Genomic DNA, 27,552 nt, shown 5'->3' with positions numbered 1-27,552 from the left:
TTCCAGTCATTAATGATCTGTCCTTTTGAGATCTTTTACTTCAGAGGAAGATTTTAGGCAAGAAAGCAACATATAACAGTCAGTGATACAAAGAAGGGCATGGAACATTTGGGGAACACAGGGGTTTGGAGGGTCTGAAGCACAGGAGTGGAGGGATTGGAAATTTGGGAAATATGGGGCATGAGCCTCCGAGCGGGATGGGGTCCAGGCAGGACAGCATCACACGCCATGCCGTGAGTTTGTGATCCTCCTGTGGGCAACCTCAGCAGTCTGGTTATTGGCCTTTTTTTCTTACAGCCTGGAAAATTGGATCAAGTTTCGATTGATCTCAGCAACCGACCGGCAGCCTAAAAGAACAATGAGGTTACAAGCTCATTTCTCTCAAATACCAGCAATTCACCTCATCATGGGTAAGGGGTCATGAAGGGGAACAAGTCTGACTTGATCTTTGTGCTCACTCTTATAAATGGTTTACATACAGAATGAATAATGTAATTCTGTTTGCATGGGAAATTATTCTGTGAACCTGAGCCCATGTCATCTCTGAACACAGCTATGTCAAAATGTCAGGGTAAACATGTAAAAACCCTATTTTAGCATTTTCTAAATCAACTCTTGTGTGCAATAGATGTCTTTGATCTTTATCTTGGTTTTGATAAGGCTCAAGGATATAGGAAGTATCTGTTAGGGAGGAATATGACACACAGATAGCAAAAGAGATGGGGTGAGTATTCCACATAACAATTGCCTTCTAAAGGAAAGTTCTGTCAAAGGAAAAGACTCTTCTTTAGAAGAAGATATTAATTAATATGTAAAATTATGACTGTAGCTCAGATTGGCCATAAGGATTGAAGAGAGTAACTCCAGATAAGTAAAAGAAGGGAGAAAGAGAAGCTGGCATGATGTTATGGGGCTGGGGAGTTGTGGGCTTGAGTAGGCAATGAGAAGTCCCTGGTGATAAGAAGGCTGAAAGAATTCAATAACAGACTGCATAATGTTTAACTGGGAGTTCTTTCCATATTTATGATGTATGCACCATAACTTTGGCAAAATGTATTAGTCACAAAAATATACTAATGAGAGGGTCTTTTCCTAAAAATAGAAGCATAGAAAAGAGTTGAGTTTCATGCCTGGGTTGATTGGAGTGGACAGAAACAGCAGGCATGGGATATGTCAATAGTCCACAAATTGAATGAATTCAACAGAAGCAAGAATTCAGAGCCAGAGGTGACACTCCCCGGAACTGACAATGATCTTGAGGAGTGCTCTGGTTTCCACTGGGCAGAGAATACTGCTTAATCTTTGTCTTGAATGTTGCCTGCCTGTCCTATGTTTTGGACAGGTACCACGTCAGGAAAGGGTCAGCTAGAGGGAAGGACTGCTATTCCTATTCTTTCGCCATCCTGCTTTAAGTTCCAAATCAGAGAAAAAAATGTTTTTAACTTACCTGTAAGGGCCATGGAAGTGTGGAACTCATTTGTTAAAATGTTCAAAACTTCCTTAACACCATGTTCACCCTGCTCCCGAGGCAGACAGACAGAGACAACAAAGAGACATAAAGGAACATTCTGACCATCCACTGAATATAAGTTCTAGATGTAGTCAGAGCTATGATGGGAAAGATGGGAAGTATCTGTGAAGTAAGAATTACCTTGGGAATAAAGGAAAGCACAGAGACAAAGATAAGGGATGAGAGCTATTGAACATTTTGCAATAGGCTTCAGAGGAAGCATGGAGATGCAGCTTAGGTGTAACTATCCTTTAGGAATCATTTTGAAAAGGGTTAAGCTTGGAAAATGAACCACAGGAAAGCACAGAAATGAATGAGAAGCTCTGTATCTTCTTGCTGGTTCACTTTGCCACTCTCACCTTGTAGGCAAGACCCCATAAGATTGGTCTCCCAAGAAAAATGCACCTAGCCCCAAGGGCCAGAGCCTTCAGCACATCATTGCCAGTTCGGACCCCGCCATCAAGGTAGACTTCAATTTTCCCTTTTACAGCAGCCACCACTTCTGTCAAAGCATCAATCTGAAAAGGAGATACACATGGGCTGGAGGGCTTTCTATTTTGACTCTCAGACTTGGTCTTCTTGGCATACGACCAGGCAAACCAAGCTGAGGAGATGCCCTTGACAATTTATTCCCCTCCCATGCTTGAGGCTGCCGGTGCTGATCAACTGCAGCGGCAGTCACATTCCTGAGGCCCTCCTGCCTTGATTTTCTGCTTTGACTCCAGTCTAGCTTCTCTCTGACCCCCTTAACTTTCTTACAGATTGGAAGAACTGCTTGGTTGCTCTTTCCATCCCAAAAGGGGCATTTTCCATTTATAATGTTCACTTTAACCTTCTTCTTTTCAAACAACATTTTGACTTTTGATTTTCTTCTACTCTCTCTGTTTCTAGGGTGGCAAAAATAGAAAGTCTCTCCACTGTGAAGGCACTAAGTCTTTTTGGCAAGACAAGTATGCTCGGCCATTGCCTGCATGTCTGGATTGCAGCCTGACTTGGGAAACTGGGCTGCACACTATTTCTCATGCACCACTTGGCCAACTTGTCCCTGACTCCCTCATGGCGTATCTGAGAAAATGAGATAGGACTAAAGTACAACATGGTAAAACTAAATTTTGAGATTTTGATAGACACAATAAAAACATCTTATCACCTTGGCTTGATTTTTCTAAGGAGCTTTGTCTCTTATGTCGCCTCTTCAATTCCAGGGAACAGGCCAATAGGCCTTGACCACACAAGGTGCCCCAGGCCAATCTTTGCTTCTAGGCACCTACAAGTCTGTAAAGAGGAGTGACAGCAGGCCCCTTATGGATCAAGGGGGAAGATCCTTGGGGAGGGAGTTCTGGAACTCCCTCGGGGTTCTATCTATGCTTCTCTGAGAGATAGCCTGAGAAGAGGAGTCAAAACTTGGCCCTATGAGGCCATCTGCTGCCAAAGGAATCCATCAGCATTCTATCTGAATGGGATCCTTTGGCCGAGATTGAACAGTATAAGAAACTAGTAAGGAAATAATTTTCTACTTTAATTTATAGGTGAGGGGGTGGAATTGAATATGTTTGGAACTTACATGTAATAACTAGAGATAATTCACATTCTAATAAGAGGCATTTTTTTTCCCTAGGAAACGAATATCAGTATTTGCATTTAATAAACATTTACCTTCTCAGAAAAATGGATTTTTCTCTCTGCAGAAGAGATTTACGCCAAGCTAGAGGGTACTATTAAAGCAACTTTCTTGAGATGTTTTTTGACTGGCGCCTGTCTACATACGTATGACTATAACATACATCAGTGTTTTTATGGAAATATATACAGTGAGGCATGAAAACCAGGATGCACCCAAGTAAAGCATATACCATCCCCAAAATATAAGCTGTATAAGGAATTAATATCTATAGGGACTATATGAATACTTCTGGTTTAAAAACTCATCTGATCTATAGACATTGTGAAAATTGTGTTTGAGGCATACTTTCAAAAGGATTACATTGGAAATGAAATAATTGATTCTGTTTATCCATTTCAAAGTTAAGGAAAGGTTCTTAAGACAGAGCGAATTCTTTTCTTTACATGTTAAGTCCAAAACAAGTTGTGGAGGTTTTAGGAATTGAATATAGCCTAACAGTGCCAGGATCACTTTAAGTTCTCAGGCAGTGGAGGTATATATGGCTGTATAGATCTAAAAGATTTTTTTTTTATTATTATTATACTTTAAGTTCTAGGGTACATGTGCATAACGTGCAGGTTTGTTACATATGTATACTTGTGCCATGTTGGCGTGCTGCACCCATCAACTCGTCAGCACCCATCAACTCGTCATTTACATCAGATATAACTCCCAGTGCAATCCCTCCCCCCTCCCCCCTCCCCATGATAGGCCCTGGTGTATGATGTTCCCCTTCCCGAGTCCAAGTGATCTCATTGTTCAGTTCCCACCTATGAGTGAGAACATGCGGTGTTTGGTTTTCTGTTCTTGCGATAGTTTGCTGAGAATGATGGTTTCCAGCTGCATCCATGTCCCTACAAAGGACACAAACTCATCCTTTTCTATGGCTGCATAGTATTCCATGGTGTATATGTGCCACATTTTCTTAATCCAGTCTGTCACTGATGGACATTTGGGTTGATTCCACGTCTTTGCTATTGTGAATAGTGCCGCAATAAACATACGTGTGCATGTGTCTTTACAGCAGCATGATTTATAATCCTTTGGGTATATACCCAGTAATGGGATGGCTGGGTCATATGGTACTTCTAGTTCTAGATCCTTGAGGAATTGCCATACTGTTTTCCATAATGGTTGAACTAGTTTACAATCCCACCAACAGTGTAAAAGGGTTCCTATTTCTCCACATCCTCTCCAGCACCTGTTGTTTCCTGACTTTTTAATGATTGCCATTCTAACTAGTGTGAGATGGTATCTCATTGTGGTTTTGATTTGCATTTCATAAGAGGCATTTTTATAGTCCCAGCATGGTATTATTTGGAATATTTTTATACCGTTGTGAAAGAGGTGGGAACTTCTATGAGGAACTTCGAGATCATCTGATTTCGAACTATAGTATCTGAGTTTTTGGCACCCCCTTAGATTCTGTGCCTGAGGTCAGTGTCCCACTCCCTGCAGTATGTGCTATAAAAGGTGAGGATTTTGAGAAAAGTTCCCACCTCTATGAGGTTTCATATCTAACATTGTCCTTGTACTTCCTCCTGGGACCAGGGGAAAGGATAAGTCAGCTGTTATCCCCAGAAGACTCTAATGAATGTCCTGTTCTGTTCTATTAAAAATTAACTCTAAAGCCTCACTGCACCTTAAGGTGAAATTCACTCCCTGTTTTATTTCACAATTATTGTCAACTCCACTGCATAGTATGGTTCACTAGAAGAGTTTGTACAAACATGTTTTTCTTTCACAACATCATACAAATATTCCAGTTGGGCACAGTGGTCCATGCCTATAATCCCAGCACTTTGAGAGGCGGAGGCAGGTGAACCACCTGAGGTCAGGAGTTCGAGACCTGCCTGGCCAACATGGTGAAACCCCATCTCAACTAAAAATACAAATAGCCAGGCGTGGTGGCCAGTGCCTGTAATCCCAGCTACTTGAGAGGCTGAGGCAGGAGAATTGCTTGAACCTGGGAGGCGGAGGTTGTAGTGAGCTGAGACTGCACCATTGCCCTCCAGCGTGGGTGACAGGAGCGAACTCCAACTCAAAAAAAAAAAAAGAAAAAGAAAAAAATCCAAATAATACCATGCTGGGACTATAAAAATGTCTTTTATTTGGACATGAATTCTCTCTCGTTACTAATAGTCACCAAAACTGCATGGTACTGGCATAAAAATAGGCACATAGACCAATGGAACAGAAGAGAGAACCCAGAAATAAATCCAAATACTTACAGCCAACTGATCTTTGGTGAAGCAAACAAAAACATAATGTGGGGAAAAGATACTATATTTAACAAATGGTGCTGGGATAATTGGCTAGCCACATGTAGGAGAATGAGAATGAAACTGAATCATCGTGTCTCACCTTATACAAAAATCAACTCAAGATGGATCAAGGACTTAATTCTAAGATCTGAAACTATAAAAATTCTAGAATATAACAGGAAAAACCCTTCTGGATACTGGCTTAGGAAAGGATTTTATGACCAAGAACCCAAAAGTAAGTACTATAAAAACAAATAAAGAACAGGCATTTAATTAAACTAAGGAGCTTTTGTATGGCAAAGGAACAGTCTGCAGAGTAAACAGACAACCCACAGAGTGGAAGAAAACCTTCACAATCTATGCATCTGACAAAAGTCTAACATGGAGAATCTATGAGGAACTCAAACAAGAAAAAAAAGAAAACTCATCAAAAAGTGAGCTAAGGACATGAACAGATAATTCTCAAAAGAAAATACACAAATAGCCAACAAACATATGAAAAAGTGCCCAACATCACTAATGATTAGGGAAATGCAAATCAAAATTACGATGCAATACTTCCTTACTCCTAGAAGAATGACCATAATCAAAAAATCAAAAATAATAGATGTTCATGTGGATGCAGTGAACAGGGAACACTTCTACACTGCCGGTGGGAATGTAAGCTAGTACAACTACTATGGAAAACACTGTGGAGATTCCTTATAGGACTAAAAGTAGAACTACCATTTGACCCAGCAATCCCATTACTGGCTATCTACCCAGAGGAAAAGAAGTCATTATATGAAAAATATACTTGCATACATGTTTATAGCAGTAGAATTAACAATTGCAAAAATGCAGAACCAACCCAAATGCCCATCAATCAATGAGTGGATAAAGAAACTGTGGTATAGGCTGGGTGTGTGGCTCATGGCTGTAATTCTAGCACTTTGGGAGGCTGAGGCGGGTGGATCACAAGGTCGGGAGATCGAGACCATCCTGGCTAACACAGTGAAATCCCGTCTCTACTAAAAATACAAAAAAAAAAAAAAAAAATTAGCCGGGTGTGGTGGCGGGTGCCTGTAGTCCCAGCTACTCAGGAGGCTGCGGCAGGAGAATGGCGTGAACCTGGGAGGCGGAGTTTCCAGTGAGCTGAGATTGTGCCACTACACTCCAGCCTGGGAGACAGAGTGAGATTCCATATCAAAAAAAAAAAAAAAAGGAAAGGAAAGAAAAGAAACTGTGGTGTGTGTATAGATAGATAGATAGATAGATAGATAGATAGATAGATAGATAGACAGATAGATAGATAATGAAATACTACTCTGCCATTATAAGAAGGAGTGAATTAATGGCATTTGCAGCAACCTGGATGAGGCTGGGGATTGTTATTCTAAGTGAAGTAACTCGGGAAAGGAAAACCAAACATCACATGTTCTCACTCATATGTGGGAGCTAAGCTATGAGGATGCAAAGGCGTAATACTGACACAATGTAGTTTGGGGACTAAGGGAGAAAGGGTGTGAAGGGGGTGAGGAATAAAAGACTACAAATAGGGTGCAGTGTATACTGCTCAGGTGATGGTTGCACCAAAATCTCACAAATCACCACTAAAGAACTTACTCATGTAACAGACACCACCTGTTCCTTAATAACCTATGGAAATAAACTTAAAAAAAACTCAGATAAATGATATTTGAATACAATGTTTTAAAAAACCAAATGGCAAACTCTGACCTGTGAGCTGGAAGTTTGTTTTTATAAATAAATAGATCTCGGGCCAGGATTAAGGTGAGGTGAGTGAAGTAGGGTTACGCAAGTGCAGAGTCAGGCTTCACCTGAAGCAAAACCCTCACTAGGCTCACAATGATATTGGTGCTGTCTCTGAGTGACGTTGGGTTTGGATGTGAAGCCAAATGACTTGGGAGAATAACAAGTTGATCAGCACAATAAGATAGGAGAAATTCTCCTCTCCCTGGCCCCTGCCTTAGCCAATACTCATTCTCTAGTGGGGAAGCACAATGGGAGAATTAGTCTTCCTCTTTCTCTACTCATTACTCAGTTCTTCCAAAGGAACAAGACCAGCTAAGTTGATTAATGAGAGCTTGACACCTATGGTATGATGTATTTTATTAGTTTTCTTTCAAAAGCCTATATTCTAATGTTTGCTGCTTGTTGGTGATGGGCTCTTCATTGTCTTCTGTTCCTATTTAGGCATAGTTGGGATGACTCAGGGCATGCCATACTCTTTTGCTTTCTCTGTTTTGCTAAATACTGGATGGCTTGTAGGCATCCTGGCAGGGGTTGGGTGAGAGAGCTCACTGTGTGCTCTGCCCAACCACTTTCTCCTAAGGTTGCAGGTCAACAGGTGGGATGGAAAGTAGGAGGCCTGACCGCTTCAGTTCAACTCTTACCAGAGAGCCACAGTGAAGAGTGGCCCCCACTCTCCATGTGGGCTTGCCATTCCTCTGCCTCTACCAATTAGAGCTGGTGCAGAGGAGGAGGTGAGTGGCTGGCTCTTAGGCTTCCCAGCATCATGTGTCTTGGAATGTACCAACCAGCTAGTGCAAATTTCTAATTCAATTTTATCTTAAAGAAGTACTTGAGAATGTGCTATGGATTCAATCACTGATGTGTTGTTTAAAATAGGGAAAGATTAGAGGCAATACAGATGTTCTCCAATGGATGTCGGTTATATAGTTGTCTGTTCATACTACATACCAGTAAAAAAAGAGGATCATATATACTGAAACAAAAAGTTGCTCTTAATATAATGCTAAGTAAAAGAAAAATATAACAAAATAGTATTTATACTTTTCTTAAACACAAAAGTTGTATTTGCATTAAGAAGATGTTAACAATGACCAAAATATTGATGTTAGTGATAGTGATAAAATTAGTGTTAATTTTTATCTTTTGCTTATGCATATTTTCTAATGTATCTGCAGTGAACATGTTTTATTTATGTAAGTGTCAATGAAACTGAAGAAGAAAAAAATCTCATTTCTCTTTCTTAAAACAAGTCAAGCAGCAACAGAACATTTGAAAAAATATAACTCAATGAAAACAAATCAACAACAAATTCCCACGTAAAGATTCTTTCCCTGCCTTCCTTTCCCTCACTTTCTTGCCCTCAAACTTCATCTATAATGGATGTAAGTTTATGAGTTAAGGGAAAAAATTATGGACTTTTGTAGATTTTAGCAAAAGACTCATTAGGGTGTTTTTAGAGTTTTGCCATGAAAGGTGTTTACTTTAGAACACCTGTCTAATGAAATTCCATATTAACTATTTATTATCTATGTGAACTAAAGACAAGTTACTTAACATCACTAAACTACAGAATCCCCATTGGCAAAACAGGGATAATACCCACCTTGCAGCATTGGCATGAGACTTAGAGATGCTATATGTAAAGGTTGAAAAAACAGCCTAGCACACAGTAGGCTACTAATAATAATTAACAGTCCTTAAAATTCACAGCTACATACCAACACATGTGGTATGGAGGAGTGAAATATGCTCAGATTGCACAGAGTCCCTTGATGTGGACACACTCACACATACACACACAGCACTCACAAACACACCCCTCTCGGAAGTAATCCTACTTACTGAAGCGAGAACCTCATCAAGCTGCCTCCCACCATGGTTGGAAACAATGATGCCCTGGACATTGTGCTTCACAGCTAACTCTGCATCCTCTTTTGTCAGAATCCCTTTAAGGATGATGGGCAATCGAGTTATGCTCTGAAACCAGGAGAGATCATTCCAGCAGAGAGAAGTGCTGATAGGAGTCATCTGGAAATAAGGTATTGAATTTCCCTATAGGAAATAAAAAGGGAACTTAGTCCTGAACTCTCACAAGGCTACTTGATGCATTCCAAAGATGAGACACATTTGGAGAGCTGCCATTTATAAACTGGAAGGAGGAAGAACAGGGCTGGGCATGGTGGCTCTTGCCTGTAATCCCAGCACTTTGTGGGGCTGAGGTGAAAGGATTTCTCTTGAGCCCAGGAGTTTGAGACCAGCATGGGCAACACAGAGAGAGCCTGCTTCTGCTCCTCTAAAAAAAATAAATAGTGGTGCACGTCTGTAGTTCCAGCTACTCGGGAGGCTAAAGTGGGAGGATCACTTGGGCTCAGGAGGTCTAGACTGCAGTGAGTCGTGATGGCGCCACCACATACTAGCCTGGCTGATAGAGTGAGACCTTGTCTCAAAAACAAACAAACAAACAAACAAACAACAAAGAAACAAAAAGAAACAGGAGCAACAAAACCCAACAATATTTCTAGCTCCTTTTTCTAACAAAATTAGTATAAAAGAATTTCTACTTTAATTGCTTATCATTGACCATGAATCATATTGCTGCTCAATAATTGTGCTAGGATCTGGTGACACAAAGACAAATAAGGAAAAATTTCTACTTTAAAAAAATTCAGAGTTTAGTATATGAGATGGATAAGCAAAAGCATTTATAGGTCAATGTGATATGTTATGGTTGAGACATACCCAGGATAAGAACTAAGCAATACCAAATCAGTTATTACCCAATATTTACTCTTGGCTCACCATGTACATCAAATATTTATAAATCTCGTGCTTCTGGAATTTGAATAAGGATTTTGGAGCACCTCAAGGCCAATCTGTGATTAATGAGAACCGTTGAGTTAGTTGGATGGATGTCACAGCTGCCCACTGGGTGAAAAGGCTGGCTTTAGTATCTCTACTATAGCCAGGGATTCCCACTTTATCATGGCTGTCTCTCTCTGAGGTACTCCTTGCCATTTAATTGCAGGATTTTAATGGGGAAGGTGTCCTTTGTAGTCACCTGGTTCAGAGATTACAAACAAATGTGCTATAACATCCTGGTGCTCCACAAATGAGTTCTATGTGTGCAGAGATATTGATTCCTCAGTTTCAAGGCAGTAGGGTAGAACCTGGCCTGTCTAGACTGTCTGGCCAGTCACCTTGGCCATGAACATCCCCTTTGGAGAGTCAGTTTGTCTATGTATGCCAACCAAAATTAGCATTTTCTGAGTGTGTCATAAAGTAGAAAATGTTGGATGAACTTTTTTAGTTTACTCTCCTGTTCACGTGAAAATCTTTTCCGTGGCTTTCCTATTTCTCAGCATCCAGCTCTGGTCAGAACACTTCTGGTGACAGGTTGGGCAGTTCCAAGGGTGAGAACATTTGGTCTTATATTCTGCTTGTCTGGAAACTCTAAGGAGCAGGAACCATATCTGCTTTTTTGAACTGCTGTATCCCCAGTGTCTGGCACAGAGCAGGCATTCAATAAAAGGTTGTGGAAAGAAAGAATGGAGGAAAGGGGAAAAGAGGGAAGGAAATTTGCCTCCTGTAATGCTTGTCCCTTGAATTTGGTATCTTTCCTACCTTTTTAGGTGATTGAAGATCTGTTAGTGTTAAGTTCCTCCTCAATTGGTTTCGAATGTCATGTCGCCTATTGCCACATACAGGTGCATCCAAAGTAATTACCAAAGCTTTGAAACCTAGGGATTCTACCCTCTGGATCAACTGTTTGTTCAGCTGCAGGTCTGGATGCACATAGAGTTGGAACCATCGGAGGCCTTCAGGAGCTGCAATAACAATGTCTTCAAGGCTACAGCTGGCAAATGTGCTGGTGATGTAGCAGATACCAGCTGCTTGGGCAGCTGCAAAGCAAAGGACATGACTCAGGCTGGAGGACGGAGGCCTCTGGACTAAGCTAAAAAGCCTTGGGAGTCTGTGTAGCCTCTGGCCATCTTGCCCCATGAATGCAGATAAAACTTAATTTCATTCTGCTTCCTTATAAGAAAGGGATGGAAGGAAATTTGATGAGACTGAGAGACCTAAAGCTGTTTGGGTTCTCCTCTGTATAACCTGTCTTACAAACCCTCTACTCGATAACAAAATATTTCCAGCTAAAGATGTCATGCAATCTCCAGAATCATGTTGGTTGTGTTATAGCCTTCAGACAGGAAACTGGGCTTCTTATGAACTCCTTAATGAAGCAGAAGAGAATTAGAGAGGACAGAGGATGAGGGAATGTAATCCCAGTGGAGAGTCCTGAACTTCATGGTGGAAAAAGCATAACATATGAAATTAGAAGAATGTTAGTTCTACTCCTTCTTTGCTGGGTGGCCTTGAGTCTCTCATTTTCTTTATCTGTAAAATGGGGAAAATAATACATCTCTTTAGGGTTGTTGGGAGACTGAATAAGATACTAGCTATGGGAGCATTCTTTACATTGCAAAGTGGCGTACTGCATAGATACCAGTGCTAATGAAGTTGATGGTGATGACATTCATACTGCTGCTGTTGACTGGCAGATTTCCCATTTCCTACTCTATTCATTTCAATGAAATCTCCAACAGGTTAATGTCACTGTCCCACTATAACTCATGGGCAGAGAATTTGGGCTAGTCAAAAATTAACACTTTCAATTTTTCATGTTAACAGGAGATACCCCATTCTTTCATCCTACCCCAAACAACACATTCAACCATGACGACTTAGTAAACTAGTCATATTCATATAGGATATTAATGTTTCAACCTAGCTAGACCTGGACCCTAAACCCCATCAAGATGGATGTCACATTCAGCTCTAGAGTCCTTGAATCCATAGCTTCCTGTATCATGGAGTCAAAGGAAAAGACCTCGGGGAAGCCCTGAGCTATTCACAAAAACAGATGTGACTTAGAGTGAAGATTATGAAGGAGTCCCAAGAGCATTTTCAGCCCCATCTCTCCTTTTCTATTTATTATTATTATTATTATTGGTGGTGGTGGTGGTGGTGGTGGTGGTGGTGGTGGAGAATGTGGGATGAGAATCAGGTTGACTGGGAAGGAGATGTAACCCAACAAGAAAATCTTTGTCAAACAAGATGACAAGGTCAATTGAAGAGAGGGAAAATGGAATATTTGGGCAACAGCAGGTTCCAGGGCCTTATGTTAGGACCTAATGTCATGATTCTCTCCTCATCCTAAATTCAGAGACTGCCATTCAGCCCTAGTCCTGGCCCATCAGGGGCCAAAGAGAGCCCTAGCCTTGGGGCTGCATTAAGCATCCCTTTCCCTGCAGATGGTGTGAGCCTGAAGGGCCAGCATCCCTCTTCTGAGGGATGACTTGGTTGGCTTTTAGCACCTTCTTATTCATCTTAACCCCCCTTGCACTCTAACTATTCTTTATTATGGAAAATGAATGTTTTCTCAGTCTTAGGTTACACAGACATAGCTTTAAGCATTCCCTTTCCTGCTTTCCTTAGTGTTAACCAGATTGTGTTCCTAAAGCCCTTCTATAGAGAATCTTGGAGCACTCTGCCACTGCTCTAAGGGACCCCTCCTCTGGGAAGGGAACCTCGAGGTGGGGATGGTTCATACCTCTTGCTGTGCTCATTTCCCCATCAGGCCAGACAAGGCAGTGGAACCCTGTGGGTGCGATGCAAATAGGGGCACTGATCTCCTCCCCTTGGATTGTGGTTCTGGTGTCCACCTCAGACACATCTCTCAGATACCGGGGACGGAGGCGAATTCTGTGCCAGACAACAAAGAGATCTTCTGTTGGTGAGATGATTCTGCAGCAGGGAGGTGCTGCTTGAGGTGGATCCCCCTGATTCCTGATACAAGTCTAAACCAGACTGAGTCCTGTGGAACCTTGGTGGGTTCAGTTGGCTGAGAGCTGAGTAACCTGTGTTGATCCAGAAAAAGGCTCATCTCCAGAAAGCCATTCCCAACACCTCATTTCCCATTACCCAACCTTCTCTGAACTACTCTGTGCACACCAAGTCCACACTATACACTATACCTGCTTTGCTCTGTCAGAGGTCCGTGTCTTTGAGCCATGCCTCCCTGACTACACTGCAGCACTTGGATGGTTTGGTTCATCATAACAAAGACTAAAAGGAAAAGAATAGGCAGGAAGAAGTTCCAGGCTCTTTTCCTCTCAGGTTAGGAACAAGTCTCCAGAAAGTAAGAAAAGGCCACTGAATGAGAACAAATCCCAGGGAGTGATTGAGGTTTTTGTGATAAAGCTAGTTAGTTTGAAGATTTGACTTAAACACTGCTTTAGGAGAAAGTGGGAGAATTTACAAATAATAAATATGCAAAACACACATTTTAGATAAATGTTTACTTAGCCTCAGGAGTCTAAAGTTTTCATTGTTTACACAATATCAGTATTTCTGCACACGAACTTAGAAAAATTTTCTGAAAATTCTAATTGTGCAAATTTGAGTAAGATAACCTCAGTCACTTCATCTGAAATAGGAATAATAATCCAAATTTCCTAATAGTTTTGTGAAGACAGACTGAAATAAACGATGTAAGGTGCTTAGTATAGTGCTAAGTATGAAAATACAGAACATAGGGCTCCCTTTTATACCATTTTTCAGTTTTCTCCTGACCTCTCTATCACAGGAATCAGCAAACTTTTTCTATAAAGGGCCAGAGAGTAAATATTTTAGGCTTTGTGGACCATGTGGTCTTTGTCACAAGTATTCAGCACTGCTGTTGAAGTGCAAAAGCAGCCATAAACAATAGTAAATGGCTGAGCATCTATGTGTTAAAATAAAACTTTATTTATGGGCACCAAAATTTGAATTTCATATAATTTTTAAGTATTACAAATTATTCTTCTTTTGACTCACCACCCCGCAGTCATTCAAAAATGAAAAACGATCGTTAGCTCATGGACCATGCAAAAATAAGTGGCGGGTCAGCCTCTGCCTGTGGACTGATGTTGGTTGAACGATGCTCCATCTCCTACTTTTTCAGATCAACTCTTCTCCCCCGACTCAATCTCTTATCTCTAAGACTCCTTGGATCTCCGTATTTTCTCCAAACCTGAGTGTTCTCTCCTGTCTTCCATTTTCTTCTCCAAGCCAAGGTTTAGGAACTCAGGAGATCTAGGCCTCCCAGCAGGCCCATCCTCCCTGACCAGGGAACTGGTCATTCTGAGACTCTTGTTCCATCTTGTCAGGTTGCAGAGTTGCTGAGATGAAGGAGAATGACTTCCTTATGCTAAGTATAAGAGAAATTCTCTCTTTTTCCATCTTCCCATAACCCTCCCTCCCCTGCCCCGAACAAACAAAAACAACAAAAAAATCATCCACATTATTAGGTCTTGAGTGGTCTGTGTTTTCTGGAGGCAGAAAACAGGACTACTACTGTCCAAGGAGCTCTCCACCAGTGCACCTTAACCTAACAATAGACAGGCTGCAGAAGACCAAACCTTTTAAATGCTGCAATGTTGTCATCCCGCGTGACACTGTCATCAGCTCCACCTTCAATAAAATCCCGAGTTGACTTAGACAGATGCTCTCGCGCGTGGGCCTGAAAGTCTGTCAGACATACCAAGGACATTTCCGGACCTTCCAAGGAGAAAACAAAACAAAACCAAACCCAGTGAGAACACTTCAGATGCAGAAAAGAAAATGAAGGGGAAGCTGCAGTATGAAATTGTTTGGATTCAACATTAGTCTCCCTGTATTCTTTCTCTTAACGGAGTTATTGCCAAAGCCAATGATCCCTAAACCAGAAGGCAGAGAGTAATGGTCCACCCCTCCATTCTCCCATTCCCATTCCCAAATCCTGATTATTTGGCCTTCTGAGTATTTCTCATATTTTCTTCTCCACTCTACACACACCACCTTAGACCTAGTTCAGGCCCCACCACCTCTTAAAACCTCATTACAAATTTTTTTTTGTAATTTTTTTTTTATCTTGCCTTCACATTCACTCCCCATCTTGTCTTCCATCAGCTGCCTGGGATCTTTCTAAAGTTCAAGGTTGATCATGCCTGCCTCTTGCTTTTCAATGTACCCACATCATGGCATTCCCAGCTTTCTAGGCCCTGGCTCTTCACCGCCTCACCAGCTTCATTCCTTGGTGAACATATGCTACCATCTGAGAGTTCCCAGGAACCTCAGTGTTTGAATTGCTGGGGCTGTGGATTACAGAGAGCGGAAAGAACAAAAGAAAGTTTACTTTGTAATTCTTGGCTGGGTCGCTGAACATATTGCTTAATATTAGCAGGAGGCTTAAGGGTCACCATCTACCTCTTTGCTATTTTTGCTAATTTGGGGACCTGAGAAACAATGTGTGTGGCCTCCATTTATTCCCATCTTCAATTTGAGCCCTATAAACCCAGAGCTTGGTACTTTTGATACAACACCTCTGAAAGAGAAAAGAGGACAAGGCTTGGGGGTAATCAATAAATCTCTCCAGTAGAAACAGGGCAGTAGGAACAGCGGCAGCAGCGGAGATGCTGAAGACACTAGCTGCTTTCAGTTACAGAATGTAGAGCTCATGCATGAGAGGATTCCAGAAGGAAAAACAGAGAAACGTGAAGTTCTAAGCTCCAGCCAACTCCCAGGCAGTTGGTAGCCGTGTGAAAATTAACCAAAGGTTGTGGGTAGAAACTGAATGGCTTTTAAGTCATTATCTAAAGGAAGAGAATAGTTTCCAGTAACTAGGGCTTCAACTAGGAATGGGTTAGTTCCTCTAATGGACAAAGGGGACAGAGAGGCCAGATGGGATGTGAGGTGCTGGGAATCTTGGCTGGAGCAGGGATGGGGCAGAACTTGCTTGAGGATACCTCAAGTCAAGTCAGAATCTGGTCAAGCCAGATTCTGTTGAAGTCAAACAGAGAAGTAGCCCTTAGCACTTACTTAAAGGTCTAAGCAGGAAGAAATTATATGACAGACAGGAAATGGAGCCCCCAGGAAGTGCACTGGGCTCTAGATGGAAGGTATGAGGAGTAATTTGGAGCCCAGTCATAGCACTTTTTATAGAAGAAGTACTCTTCCAGTGAGTGAGGAGAGAACATTGAGGTATGGAGTTGAGTCTGACAAAGTACTACAACCATATCTAATTTAGCTCATTCTTACTCCACCCTTCAAAGGGTTAATAAACCTTAGTCAAATGAATTAATCATTGCAAGTAACCAATTATATCACAATTGCTTATTTATATCTCTGTGTGCATGAAATAATTAACATACTAGGCCTGGGAATGTTATTCTTTCAGAGGTCTGCTTGCAAGATTGGACCTTGATTGGTGTCTGGGAACTTGGACTTCAACAGGGTTCCCAGTGTTCCCTGATAAGAGTACCTCCCTGTGTGTAAACTGTTTGTATAAACAATGTGGTTTATGATGAACATTTGCTTCTCCTCTGAGAGTCTAGAATTTTGGTATGGGCTGGGCAGAGGGTGACCACATGATTAGCCCCCAACATGAAACTCTGGGCATTGAATCGCTACTGACCTGCTCAGGTAGGTAACATTTTACATGTGTCATCACATGTAATTCCCCCATGCTGGGGGAATTAACTGCATCCTGCATGAGTCCACTGGCAGAGGACTCATGGAAGCTTATACCTGGTTTCCTCCAGATTTTGCTGCAAGAGCCATTTTTCCCTTTGCTAATTTTGCTTTCAGTAATAAAGCATAGCCTCAACTATTTGTTCTTCCTAATGAAGAACTGAACCTGGGATCCCCAACACACTTTGTATTCCCAGGCATTAGGATAGTACATGGCACTGAGTTGCTGCTTACAGTGTTCCTTACTTGAATTTAACATTCCCCTGCCTGTCGTTTATCTTCATCATTGGATGAGAATTCTCCACCAGGTTTCAACTCCTGATATCTCAATAAATCCACATATCCTATACATTACACACTCATAGAAATGCTGTTCTACACAATTCTAGCATAAAGATTGTGTCTAATCCAGATGAAATACGCTCACAATTATGGCAGAGTCATATGCCTAGAATAGTGTCAATTATGTGATTTGAAACCTGCTTGGACACAAAGAATCAACCCTAGCATCTTATATATAACAAACACTATTTTTTCTCATTTCTATACCTCTTCTAATTTTTCCTTAGACTCTTTTCTATCTACAGCTTTTTCTTAATGTCCCTGTGAAGAAGACAGAGAAGGTATTAGTGGACTGTGAATTCTTGAGTTTTGCATTTAAAGAGACTGAGGCCTCAGAAATAAAATAACTTGTGAAAGATCTGTGATATGGTTTAGCTGTTTCCCCACCCAAATCTCTTCTTGAACTGTAGCTCCCATAATCCCCACATGTCATGGGAGGAGCCTGGTAGGAGGTAATTTAATCATGGGAGTGGGTTTTCCAGTGCTGTTCTTGTGAGAGTGAATGAGTCTCATGAGATCTGACGGGTTTATTTATTTATTTACTTATTATTTATTTTGGGATGGAGTCTCACTCTGTCACCCAGACTGGAGTGCAGTTTGTTCTAGACTCATGTGTTCTTGTAGCTTCTAAAGATAGACATTCTCTATTTTCAATTTCATGTAAAGAACAAAATAGTTGGTTCTCATAAATTGCTTATTATATTTAAGAGCATTTTGTAGGTTTAAAAATACAATTATGCATTTTTTTCTTTTTATAATGTATGTAAAGCTTAGTATGGTCTCGGCTCACTGTAATTTCTGTCTCCCCAATTCAAGCAATTCTTCTGCCTCAGTCTCCCGAGTAGCTGGGATTATAGGCATGTACTACCACATCCAGCTCATTTTTGTATTTTCAGTAGAAACAGGGTTTCATCATGTTGGCCAAGCTGGTCTCAAACTCCTGACGTCAGGTGATCCACCCACCTTGGCCTCCCAAAGTGCTGGGATTACAGCTATGAGCCACCATGCCTGGCGGATCTGATGGTTTTATAAAGGGCAGTTCCCTGCATGTGCTCTCTTACCTGCTGCCACTTAAAACATGTCTTTGCTCCTCCATCACCTTCCACCATAATTGTGAGGCCTCCCCAACCATGTGGAACTGGGAGTCCATTAAACCTGTTTTTCTTTATAAATTATCCAGTCTCAAGTATTTCTTTTACAGTATGAAAATGGACTAATACAGTAAATTGGTACCTGGTAGTAGGACGCTGCTATAAAGATACCCGAAAATGTGGAAGTGACTTTGGAACTGAATAATAGGCAGAGGTTGGAACAGTTTGGAGGGCTTAGAAGAAGATAGGAAGATGTGGGAAGGTTTGGAACTTCCTAGATACTTCTTGAATGGCTTTGACTAAAATTTTGATAGTAATATGGACAATGAAGTCCAAGCTGAGGTGGTCTCAAATGGAGATGGGGAACTTGTTGACAACTAGAATGATGGTGACTCTTGCTATGTTTTAGCAAAGAGACTGGCAGCATTCTGCCCCTTCTCTAGAGATCTGTGGAACTTTGAGCTTGAGAAAGATGATTTAGGGTATCTGGCAGAAGAAATTTCTAAGCAGCAAAGCATTCAAGAGGTGACTTGGGGGCTGTTAAAAGCATTCAGTTTTATGTATTCACAAATATATGGTTTAGAATTGGAAATCATTTTTAAAAGGGGAACAGAGCATAATAAAAGTCTGGAAAATTTGCAACCTGATGATTTGATGATAGAAAAGAAAAACCAATTTTCTGAGGAGAAATTCAAGCCAGCTGCAGAAATGTGCATACGTAATGAGGAATCAAATACTAATTGCCAAGACAATGGGGAAAATGTCTCCAGGGCACATCAGACATCTTTACTACAGACCCTCCCATCATAGGACTGGAGGCCTAGGATGCAAGGCACCAGAGCCTTGCTGCTTTGTGCAGTCTCAGGACTGGGTGCCGTGTTCCAGCGGTGGCTAAAACCAAAAGTACAGCTCAGATTGTAGTTTCAGAGGGTGCAAGCCCCAAAGCTTGGCAGCTTCCACATGGTGTTGGGCCTGTGGATGTGCAGAAGACAAGAACTGAGGTTTGCGAAGCTTTCCTAGATTTCAGAGGATGTATAGAAGCACTTAGATGTCTAGGCAGAAATCTGCTTAAAGCAGAGCCCTCATGGAGAACCTTTGCTAGGGCAGTGCAGGAGGAAAATGTAGGGTTGGAGCCTTCATACAGAATCCCCATTGGGGCACTGCCTAGTGGGAGCTCTGAGAAGAGGGCCATCATCCTCCAGACTCCAGAATTGTAGATACACTGACAACTTGCACTGTGCACCTGGAAAAGCCACAGACACTCAACACTAGCCTGTGAAAGCAGCCAGAAGAGAGGCTGTACCCTGAAAAGTCACAGAGGCAGAGCTGCCCAAGACCATGGGAACCCACCTCTTACATCAGTGTGACCTGGATGTGAGACATGGAGTCAAAGAGATCATTTTGGAGCTTTAAGATTTGACTGTCCTGCTGGATTTTAGGCTTGCATGGGGCCGTAGCACCTTCAATTTGTCTAATTTCTCCCATTTGGAATGGCTGTATTTACCCAATGCCTATACCCCCATTGTATCCAGGAAGTAACTAACTTGCTTTTGATTTTACAGGCTTATAGGTAAAAGGGACTTGCCTTGTCTCAGATGAGGCTTTGGACTGTGAATTTTTGAGTTAATGCTGAAATTAGTTATGACTTTGAGGGACTGTTGGGAAGGCATGATTCGTTTTGAAATGTGAAGACATGAGATTTGGGAGGAACCAGGAGTGGAATGATATGGTTTGGCTGTGTCCCCAGCAAAACCTCATCTTGAATTTTAGCTCCCATAATCCACACATGTCATGGGAGAGGCCCAGTGGGAGGTAATTGAATCATGGGGGGTGGGTTTCACCATGCTGTTCTCATGATAGTAAATAAGTCTCATGAGATCCGATGGTCTTATAAAGGGCAGTTCCCTTGCACGTGCTCTCTTGCCTGCCACCATGTAAGACGTGCCTTTGCTCCTCCTTTGCCTTCTGCCATAATTGTGAGGTCCCTTCAGTTATGTGGAACTGAGACTCCATTAAACCTTTTTTTAATTTATAAATTACCCAGTCTCAGGTATTTCTTCATAGCAGTATGAAAATGAACTAATATAATCAGGTAGTAAGTTATTATGAGAGATGGTTCTGAACTCGTGTGTCCTGGTAGCTTCTAAAGGTAGACTTTCTCTATTTTCAATTTCAGGTAAAGAACAAAATAGTTGGTTCTCGTAAATGACTTGTTACATTGAACTTGAGAGAATTTTGTAGGTTGAAAATTACAATTATACATTTTTTAATATAATATATGTAAATCTCTATTATTTTTATTAGAGGTTTAATATAAGGTTTATAATTAAAGAAAAGGATAACTTCATTGTTCAAAGCTTTTCCTAAATTTGGAAATGAAGAAATTAGCATAATATATTTGTATATACTTTATTTCAATTTGATCCCTACCAGTCTTGAAGCTACCAGAAATTAAAGGGAAGATTCAAGTTATCTAATGGTTTTCTTGTATTCTCATTTTATTTTGTCCTCTTGTATTCCCATTTTATTTTGTCTCCATTTCAATGTTGTTTTCTTTTTTCCTTTTTTATTCCTACTGCCCAAGAAGAAGAGACACAGGAGAAAAGAATAAAACTGCAAACTGACCAATTGCCAGCTATTGTTCTAGAAACTTTAGCTCCTTTTAGCTCCTTGAACCTCTTTAGGCTTTTTGTCTGATAATGAAAACAGTGAGGTAAAATTAGCAGACCAGTGACAAGGAGGAGGAAATCTAAGGGCAAGGACATTCAGGAGTACCTGTTGCTAACAATCTGAAGTTCAAACTGTCCTGACTGAGGGAAGGAGGAAGGAAGTAGAGAAGCTGGCAGGCTTTTCAAGGAAGACTTGGCTTTCTTCAATATTGCAATCTGATTTAACACCAGACAGATAACAAGTTGTCTTCCTTTGAAGATTCTGTATGATTCATATGATTCATGTTGGTGTTGCTTTAGGAACTCAGGGTTATCACAGCTTATATTTTTATGGAACCCCCCTACACAGTCTGTGGGAAATCTCAGTGTGAAAATTGCAGGGTAGGCTGTGGAGATACAATGGGGGAGAAAAGTCAGCCTCTGATGACTCACTTTAAGGTACACTTGCTTGGTGCTATAGGATGGTGTCCTTCCAGAACCTCTGGCCTAATTCTTTAGGAACTTATGCCAAGTTTCCCAATGGAATGTCAGATAATATCAAGGCTACATTTTACGGGCCTAGTTTGAGAGATTAGACTGTTCAAAGTTGGCTGAAAATGCTTTAATCAGTCTTGCCCTCAAGGATAGTGGATGCAAAGGGTATAGCCATTACCATAGCATTGTCAACAACAGCATTCTCAGGGGAGAGGCTGAAGCTAGAGGAGACCCTGAGAATGAAGAGGTGACGGGAAAGGAGAAGGGTGGCAGAGCTGATGGAGACTAGGAGAGCCATGTGCAGATGGCAGTGTTGGGTTCAGGGAAGACATGAATCAATGGCATTGGAAAATGCTCCTGTGACTGAGGCAGATGAGCCCCAAGCATGGGGAGGAGAGGGAAGGAAGAAGAATTTGGATACTCAGGAACAGCAGGTCAGCCCTCGGTGTATAAAGGGAACCAAGTGTTTTTAGCATTGCAGTGACCTGAGGAATCAAGGATGGCATTTGTATGGGAGTGAGGGGAAAAGGAGCCAGTCCAGTTAAGATGCTGCAAGGATTAATTCCTGGTGGCTGTCAGCCCAGAATCAGCTCTAGCTTCTTCCCTGAGCTCTCATACATTGTGAATCAAGAATGCAGGAGCCTTCTGAAACATAATGGCCCTTTTTTTGTTTTATTCTGATTTGTATAATAATAATCTCTCCTCCTTAGACTGCCACTCCTCACCCATTCTCATTAGCCTTTTTTCCTTTCTACTAATGAAAATTCCCTTCTTGACCTGTAAGCGTGTTCTACCATGAGGAGTATGATGCTTGAGTTCTTCAGAACAGCTTCTTTAGTCATGATAGGGGAGTGACTCATATCTTTGCTTTACTCTAGGAGCTTTGTGTGTCATGGATTGAAAGAGTTTTTGAGATTTGCGGTGGCAGGCACGTTTATGTTAAGGACATGCTCACTCTGAAGCTATAGTGACCTAATTAGGCAATTACCTACCACTGTCCTGCCTCCCACACATCCTGCCTATTGAAGACTGGAAGACTATGAGAACAGTCTTGCTTGATGGAGCCAAGGGGGGCCCTAGAGAGACAGAGAGATGTGCACAAGTTTGGTAGCACAGTTAATAAATGAACTTCTGTCTCCACATTGAGGGTTCTTTCTGAAATACAATATGACTCTTGCAATTGCTTGTGGATAGCCTGGCAAAACCTAGAATTAGCTTCTCCTTACTTGAGAATTAGCTTCTCAGCACAGACTTAAGATTTCTAGAGACTCAACTCATCTACACTAGATTTTATCATTCCACCTTCACCTCTACTCCTTCTGACCCTGCTTAGTCACGCCAGCAAAAGGAGCTCCACTTGAAGTTGGAGGTATAGAATAAACTTTTGCTTCATCCAGTCAGTGGAGCTGTGCGTGTGGCAGCCTGAGAGGCAGGCTGCTTCAAGGGAGATCGTTACTAACACTTATTTGTTATTTGAACAGTGGCAGGCTACATGTCTTCTCTCCAAGTCTCAGTTTCCTCATTTGAGAAAATATACATTTTTGTATATTTCAGCTTAATCCATGATAGATTTGAAGCCACCTGAAATTAAAAGCTGAGCTGAGGTCCTTCAAGTACTCATATTCTGTGCTTTCTTGGCCCATAAATACAAGGAGCTATTTAGATGAGTTCATATGAACATTCTAATTCAACATTTACTTCATGGCAATAAAGTACAGAACAGGGCACCAGCACAATATTTAGACATATTTGCCAACACCAAACAGCTGGATGCTCAAGCCTGCCTTTGCTCCTCCTCCCAGCCTGGAGGGCTTGCTTTTCATAAACTTTTCTAGTCCCATGGCACCACCTTATGGTTTCAGTGAATAACTACTTGACCAATCTTGTCACCATTCCCTTTCACAAGAGGATATGGTCTGTCACGCCACCTGTTTTTCCTGCTCTCAGACTAGATAATTGAAATCCATTTTACTACATAGATGTGCCTCTTCCTCCTTTCTCAATTTCTCCAAACTATTGAGTGCCTTCTCAGGGAAACCTTTCTCACCCCTTCTTCTCTTTTCCTAATCTCTCCCATCTCCTTTCCTTTTTAATTTGCAAACCAAAAATAATTGTGCTATGTGGTCCCTTGTGTCAAGAAGAACAAAGTGAAACAATTTTGAAGGCGCATTAGACCTAGCAAAAAACTTCAAAAACCTTTGAAAGTACCCTCAAAGACATCTTAACATTTCTTACTTACATTTCCACTCAATTCTCTCTTCCTCTAATTAAGCCTGCTTTTCTTCATCAGCTGCATATACAAGAAATTTTTTAAATGATTTATTACACAATTTTCTTAGTTTTCAGTTTTGGTTAATGACCAGCAATACAATAACATTGTTTCACGTTAATTTGCATTGCAAATATGCCAGATCTTCTGCTATTTTGTGAATCAAGTGGGTATTTCAGTCACCTGGGAATCCAACCGCTATTTTAATAGCATTCTTTCTATGGGAAAATCTGTTCTGAGTTTCAAACAAATGCCCTCCAAGTAAAGTTTTGGAACTCAGCCATGTTGTAAACTGTGTGCTGCCCATAGGGTGTTGAAAATAGTTTAGGGCATACTGGGAGACATTGATCCAAATGTTTATATGGTGTTTTGAAAGATTGAGGATTTTCTTATTATTTCAAACAGTGGAATAATTTGATTATGCAAAGAACCTTGGAGACAGCATGACGGCTCCTTAATATGAATAATAATAATAATGACAATAATATTGCAACCATTTATCAAGTGCTTCATGTTGTGCCATGCACTGCGTAAATTGCGTTACATGCATGACTGTTTTAATCCTTGTTGAAATGTTCAACACAAATATTATCATCCCCATTTCACGGGTGAGAAACCTGAAGTTCAGGAGGTTAAAATACTTTGTTCAATATTACATATCTAGTAATGTGTCACGATTCCAGTGGCCTGGCTCTGAAGCACCATAGAAAGAAGAAAATGGGCACAGCCAAGTGTGGTTTATGGAATGACAGAGTTGGCACAGACCTTAGAGGATTAAAATGTCATGGACATATGCAACTTTGCTTTCTTCCCTCAAAAAAAATCATAACTCAATCAGAAAAAATCTTCATTATTCAGCCAATCACTAAAAAATAACCTCTTATGTTTAAATCTGTCTTAACAGTCTACAGAGCACTCTTCTATATGCTATTCCATTTGGTGCTTACAACAATCCAGCAGGCAATCAGAGACTGTATGTATGAGCCCCATGTTATAGATGAAAACACTAAAGCTCGGAGAATCCATGTGAGTTATCCAAGCTCATGCAACAGAAATGGCAAAGCCTGATCTAGAATCTTTCTGACTTGTTTCCAATGTCTTTGAACTAGTATAGAGTGTTAGTGGTATGGAGGAGACATTTAAGTCTCTGTTCTGAATGGTCAGAGAGCTGCATAAAGTGAGCTTGGTCAATTCCCACAAAATCCAGACCATTGGGAAAGGAGTTCTATGTGATACTGTGAGATCACTGCCCCTGCCTTTTTATCTGCTCAACAAGGATAGAATGTGCAAAACAGACATCAGCATCCACACAAAGCTCCAAAACAGGCTCTGCCCTCCACTCTGTCCACTAGTGACTTCAGGTCTTACAGGTGTACCTGTATCTCACAGTGGCAATCACTGGGTGGTAGCAGGAGGAGAGGAGAAAGGCCAGAGCAGTTGGGGATGGAAAAGCCCAGCTATGAAGTGCAGTTTTCTCTCTCTTTGCCTTCCTCCTGGCATCTCTGTCTATGGCAACTACCCAGATTGTGTTTCTGAAGGCCATTGCTGTCCACCGATCGACTGTGCCCAAGGAACTATGCCTGAGGGAGTCAGTGGAGTAGAGAAGATAGAGTATATCATAAACTTTGGCACTTGGCAAACATAGGCTGAAATCTCAGCTCTACTACTTGCTCACCACGGTTCCGTGCAAAATTTATTTGTTAAAGGAGAATATTAACATCCATCCCATAGGGCTGCCATGAGGACTAAGCACTATGGCCCCTTTGAAATTTCTAAAACAGTGCCTTGTATAGACTAGATTATCAATAAAGGCAGCTCCATGTTCATTATTCCTCCTGTTGATGACATGTATGATTTCATCTGAGGCTCTGGAAGTGGAAAGCTGCTTCAGGATTTGAGTATTTCTGTCATAGTATAATTTAAACCCTCTGTCAGATTTACTCATTAGTTTATCCAAGAAGGTTTGTTGACACACACTCTCAGCCAGGATAGCAGAGGCATATACTGCTCCCCATGTGCTTAACATTTCCCTGCGGCTTAAATACAGGCACGGCGCTGTGACTAGTTCTTCTGGCCAATGGGCTGGGAGTGGGAATAGCAGGTGTTAATTCTAGGCCAAGGATTGAAGAGCTGGCATGTGACCATCCAGCTTTGTTTCCTCCTCTACAGTGATCCTCCATCCTCAAGAAGACAGAGCTGCAAGAGAAAGGCCACTTGGATTCCCAAAACGCCATTCAGAAAAAAGTAGCCCTGGAGATCAGTTGATATTGTACGAGGGAGGAATATATATTTATGTGTTACCTCACTAAGTTGTCAAGGTTTATTCTTTACTATAACATAGCTTAATCTAACATAATATATTAAGGTATTATGCTAAACACTAGAGATATGGGGGGGAAAGCCTTTATCACATAAGTTTCTGCTCTCAAGAAGCTTACAGTCTAAGAAGACAGACTTTAATAGCTCGTCATTTGATAACTGATACGATGTAGAGTATAACAGAAGTCCCTTTGGTGGGGGAGTTACCTGGAAATTTGGCAATATTCCCATTACCTCTCAAATGATATGCCACAAATGATGTTCCACTCAATCTATTCTAGACAAGCTCCAATTCTCATCTATCTTTAAATTAGGATATTACTATCTGTCTCATAGTGATCTTGTGAGAATTGAAGGATCTTGCAAAATGCAGAATATAGTAGTAGTTAAGAATAAAAGTCTGGGGATTTTGCTTCCTACTAATGAACTCTCTATTCTGTTCCATTGATCTATTATCTGTCTTTATACCAGTACCTCCCTATCTTCATTAGTGTTCTTGGTAGTTCTCTCCAGGTTGATCTGTAGATTCAATTTAACACAATCGGAGGCTCTTCATTAGAGGGACTTTGTAACCTATTTGTTCCAAATAAGCTTATTGCTTAAAGGAACTACATTGTTTGAGACACAGTGACTTCTTTGTTTTTTTAGGAGTCACTGTTTTCTTTTGCTTGTGGCGAGGAAGCAGTGGTCAAAATACTAAATATATCCCTGAAGGCAATCGCCATACCTTTTAGGTTTTCAGAACGCTGTCAAGTGAAAATATTTTAACCCATTTTTCCTCCTACAGACACCCACAGATATTCCTCCATACAATTCTAAGACTCAACTTCCTAGACTTAAGCTTCTCTGTCTGTATCCTCTTTGAAACCAAATCTTCCTTTGCCCATGCCCCCTGAGTTCCCTAACACCTGTCTCCCTAGGACTGTCTTTGCCAAGGTCGCTGCCTTGCAAACTCACACTTGGCTTCCACGATATCTCCCATTCCCATCCCACCTGGCACTTCATCTCCTTTCTCAGTTCCAAGCACACAGAACACACTCAATGACAAACCTGATTCTAACATCTTCCAGTCCTCAGGGAAAGCGGTGTTTAGACACAGTCACTCAAAGCCTGGCTCACTGCTGGAGGTGTTAGGAAACACACATCACTACCCACAGTTCATGCTAAAGAAGAGGCTGAAGGCTCAAAGTTAATCTTTTAATGAAAACATCCAGCTTAGCAGTAAATAAGCAACTAGGCCTGAGCAAGGTTGACTTTGAAAGAATTTTGCTGGCTTTGCAAATTTACTTCAGAATTAAGTGAAGTTTATTACAAAATTAAACTTCAAAGTGAACAAATGGTTTCTTTTCTCTCAAACTTTATGTTGTCCTCTGCTCATCACAGATTGTTAGAGGTAGGGAGTGGGTGATTTCAGGTAGGAAATTACTTGGAGAAGGAGGGGCTTTCTGTGGTGATGGGGTTAGGGTGGGAGAAGAGCAAGCACAGCCTGGGAGCCCGTGGGCAGGACAGCAGTGGGGACCCAGGCCAGGACGGTCTGAGTTTGGGGATTGGGATGGAGGAGTGTAGAGCCTTCCCTGCCCACAGAACTGTTCTGGGGAAATTAATTATGTCTAGATTAATATGGGAGGCAGGGAGAACCAGTGAAATTTT

The 27,552-nt window shown here is 41.3% G+C and overlaps 1 protein-coding gene across 3 annotated transcripts; it reads right to left on the bottom strand.

The window, feature by feature from the left end:
• HAO2 (hydroxyacid oxidase 2) lies at positions 1 to 27,070 on the bottom strand. Of its 3 annotated transcripts, none has more exons than XM_003892489.5 (8): positions 26,953 to 27,070; positions 14,650 to 14,788; positions 12,801 to 12,952; positions 10,814 to 11,091; positions 9,035 to 9,244; positions 1,870 to 2,028; positions 1,448 to 1,517; positions 1 to 347 (listed from the first exon to the last, which is right to left on the bottom strand). In XM_003892489.5, the coding sequence occupies exons 1-8, from the start codon at positions 26,963 to 26,965 to the stop codon at positions 292 to 294; spliced, it is 1,077 nt and encodes a 358-aa protein (XP_003892538.1). In that variant the 5' UTR covers positions 26,966 to 27,070; the 3' UTR covers positions 1 to 291. The 3 variants fall into 3 exon arrangements, with proteins under 3 accessions (XP_003892538.1, XP_009214878.1, XP_009214880.1); XM_009216614.2 differs by lacking the exon at positions 26,953 to 27,070 and adding an exon at positions 15,145 to 15,358; XM_009216616.4 differs by lacking the exon at positions 26,953 to 27,070 and adding an exon at positions 15,244 to 15,352.
• Positions 27,071 to 27,552: the final 482 nt, after the last annotated feature.

Source organism: Papio anubis, chromosome 1 (genome assembly GCF_008728515.1).
Source record: "Papio anubis isolate 15944 chromosome 1, Panubis1.0, whole genome shotgun sequence".
NCBI lineage: Eukaryota > Metazoa > Chordata > Mammalia > Primates > Cercopithecidae > Papio > Papio anubis.
Note: the sequence above shows the minus strand (reverse complement) of the source record. Positions and strands in the feature narration are given on the sequence as shown.

Bases quoted from the DNA above. Each gene is read 5' to 3' on its own strand.
- HAO2 (XM_009216614.2), bottom strand. From the start codon at position 15,175: ATGGAAGACAAGATGGGGAGTGAATGTGAAG. The intron at 11,092-12,800 runs GTATGAACCATC...TTTGCTTTGCAG, and splicing joins GGAAATGAGCACAGCAAGAG to CTGCCCAAGCAGCTGGTATC. The intron at 2,029-9,034 runs GTAAGTAGGATT...TCTCCTTTTCAG, and splicing joins TTGATGAGGTTCTCGCTTCA to ATTGATGCTTTGACAGAAGT.